This window comes from Diceros bicornis, chromosome 35 (assembly GCF_020826845.1).
Source record: "Diceros bicornis minor isolate mBicDic1 chromosome 35, mDicBic1.mat.cur, whole genome shotgun sequence".
NCBI classification, from domain to species: domain Eukaryota; kingdom Metazoa; phylum Chordata; class Mammalia; order Perissodactyla; family Rhinocerotidae; genus Diceros; species Diceros bicornis.
Window position 1 is genome coordinate 33305333 of NC_080774.1, and position 2846 is coordinate 33308178.

Here is a 2846-nt window from a genome sequence, read left to right on the forward strand (position 1 = left end):
TAGGTTGTCGAGTAACTGCCCAATGGTTTCAACTCCACAAACTCACTAGACAAGGGGCAGGTACATGAGGCCACCCACACTTTCCAGTGCTGCTCTGAGATGAGAGCAGGAGCAGAGGGTCTCCACACTCAGGAGCTTGAGATGATGAGGTTGGACTAGAACTAGGGAGGGACCAGACTCAGGCTGTCCCTTTTTGAAGCTAAAGGGGATGTACATGAATGTCACCTTGCCTGGCTAGGAGATGAGCTGCCGTGACCCTCTTACCCTTGTCCGGTGTGAGCTTCTGGAGGCCACTGAGGCAGAGCCAGATGGTAAGGGGGACTGCAGGCTGGGTATTCCTGGAAGGGAGTGGGATCTTTCTTGTGTTTAGAAGGTCACATGGAAAGTCAGCTATGTGGGTGAATCTTTGTTTTTATCCCACTCCAGCGTCAGCTGCAGAGCTCCAGCCAGCGGCAGAAGAAGAGCAGTGGGCAGTGGTGGAGGTAGAGCTGGCTCCAGCTCCGTTGACACCACCCCCTCTAGCACTGGAGCCAGTGTCCCCTCCACCAGCAGTGTTGGAGGTGGAGCAAGGGCCAACATGGGCTCCAGCAGGAGTAGGAGCTGCTTAGCTAGAGTCACCTGGACCATCATTTCTAGTGAGAAGTCCATCTCCACCTGTGGCTCTTAAGGAGCGTGAGAAGCTTAATCTCATGGCCTTCCCTCCTAAGCTGGTGGTGGAGCAGTTTACCATGATGGATGCGGTGAGCAGCTGGGCTTTCAGGGTGGTGTGGGGCAGGCCTTCCCTCTGCTATCGTTGCCCCAGACCTGATCCAGACTCCTATGATCTGGGCCCAAATCCAGGCTCCACCCTTTACCAATCATAAGACCTGGGCAACTTTCTGAACACCCAAGCCTTTGCTGTCCACCTGCAGACCGTGGAGGTGGACATTAAGAGGACCTGTTGCACAGAGTGACTGTGCCAACTCCATGAGGTAGAAGAGACGGAAAGCTGGGTGGGCCCTGGCCCATCTGTGCAGGGAAGGGCTCACTGTGTACAGCCTGGACCCTGGTGGCCCAACCGTCTGCTCAGGAGTCTCAACAGCCTCAGGACTTATTAGACGCCTGATGTGTACTCCACTACAAGGGAGACAGACAAGGCCTGTGGGTGTAGCTGCCACGCGGGGATGTGCATCAGAATGTGGAGTGGGACCAGAGGGGGGATCAGGGTATTGGAAGATGCCCCCTTGGGATGAGCCTAGTTGAGCCACCATCTGGAGCTTGGAGTTAGCCAGCACGGGCTGGGTTCAAATGCCCCTCTCCCTTCCCTGCCAGTATTGGGTCCTGGGTCATCCTGTGCTGGGTGTCCTCAGTGGACAGAGAAGAAAAGCCAGGGACTCTCACAAGGCTCAGGCCACATCCTGAGCTTTCTGAGCTCCAGCTCTAAACTGTGACTCCTGTGTGGGACTTTGGGGGCTGTAGGCACAGACCTGGGGTGTGGCAGGGCTCGGTGACACTCCCCCTGTTCTCCAGGAGCTCTTCCAGAAGGTGGTGTCCTCTCCGTGTCTGGGCTCCACCTGGGGCAAGAGGAACAAGCCCGGCAATGAGCACCAGACACCCAACGTCCAGGCCACCGTCGACCACGTCAGAAGGGTGGCCAGCTTCGTCATCATCCCCTGCCTCGGGGACCCGAGCAAGACAGCCCAGGACAGGGTGAGGGTGGTGGAGCGCTGGATCCAGGTGGCCCAGGTGTGCTGTGGGAGGCCCAGTGGAGCCCCTCTCTGAAGCCTTGGGAACTGCCTCTCCACATTTATCAGCTCCCAGGATTGCAGTGTGTGGTCTAAGCCCCTGCACAGTCCCTAGGACCTTCCTGCCAGGGGCCCGCTGACTTTAACTCCAGGTCCCAGTGAGAGGATGCTCACTTCCTACCTGGCTCCTTCCCTGGGTTGAGCTAAAATCCTGCTCCCTGTGAGTGTTACTCTTTGGGTCCTAAATGTGCCCTTCTGGGACTCCCTGAGCATCTGTCTCATCCAGGAGGGGAGATTTAAATAGAAGGGTACTGAAGCTAGAGCAAGCTGGGCTACAGTGCCCCACCTCACAGCTCATTCTCTTCCCTTCCCCAGGAGTTCGAGATCCTGAAGAACTTCTTCTCGTCCTGCACTGTCAACTCTGCTCTGCAGAAAACCTTCACAAGCCACCTGAAGAACACACGGGGGAAGTTTCCCGGTGGGTAGGCCTCTCTCCATAGGAGGACCAGGGTGGATGGGGGATCTCTTGTATGTCTGCCATTGGCCCCTCAGTCAGCTGGGAACTCCTGGGAGGCAGCAAATGCTGGGGACAGGGCCTGGGCCTCGGCAGGGGGTCTCTAAACCTTCCGGGGTCCTTAATGCACCAGTTCTGCTTTAGGACTCGGCTTCCCTAAGTGTCAGGTACTAAGTTGAGCCAAATTGGAGATTTTCAAGTGTTTATAGCAACAGAACCCCATGCCCAGTTGAAACTCAAAGCAGTCAAAACAGAGCTGTTCTGTAGAACTGGGGAGTGGAGACCCCAGTGACCAACAGGAGAGCCCCCTCCCAGTACCATGAGACCTTAGCGCTCAGAGGAGCCCAGTGAGAACACTCCTTCAGGCAGTTTGAATCTCTTGGGTTTGCAAAGAAAAGGGATTTGCATTCAGACCCCTCACATTATTCCTAAATTTATCCCTCGTTCTTTCCCCTCCCCTGAGAGAGAGCCCTGAAAATCTTCAGGAACTCAATAGTCAAGACAAGTCCTTGAGCAGAGAACTGATGATCAAGGTAGAGTGGAGGCTGGGGGTCTGGAAAGAGAGGAGGGGTGTGGAGGAGGGGCACTGGGCAGGCTGTGGTTTTGAT

The 2846-nt window shown here is 55.8% G+C and overlaps 1 protein-coding gene across 3 annotated transcripts; it reads left to right on the forward strand.

The window, feature by feature from the left end:
- Window positions 1–218: 218 nt before the first annotated feature.
- LOC131398555 (ral-GDS-related protein-like) lies at window positions 219–1854 on the forward strand. Of its 3 annotated transcripts, none has more exons than XR_009216916.1 (3): window positions 219–311; window positions 427–740; window positions 912–1469. XR_009216916.1 is itself a non-coding variant. In XM_058532218.1 (2 exons), the coding sequence occupies exons 1-2, from the start codon at window positions 690–692 to the stop codon at window positions 1759–1761; spliced, it is 303 nt and encodes a 100-aa protein (XP_058388201.1). In that variant the 5' UTR covers window positions 634–689; the 3' UTR covers window positions 1762–1854. The 3 variants fall into 3 exon arrangements, 1 of the variants encoding a protein (XP_058388201.1); XR_009216915.1 differs by having other exon boundaries at window positions 841–934; XM_058532218.1 differs by lacking the exons at window positions 219–311; window positions 912–1469 and adding an exon at window positions 1510–1854 and having other exon boundaries at window positions 634–740.
- Window positions 1855–2846: the final 992 nt, after the last annotated feature.

What these genes read in the sequence shown, in the direction of transcription:
- LOC131398555 (XM_058532218.1), top strand. Translation starts at nt 690, where the DNA reads ATGGCCTTCCCTCCTAAGCTGGTGGTGGAGCAGTTTACCATGATGGAT. An exon ending in AGTTTACCATGATGGATGCG is followed by an intron (nt 741 to 1,509) that starts GTGAGCAGCTGG and finishes CCTGTTCTCCAG; the next exon opens with GAGCTCTTCCAGAAGGTGGT.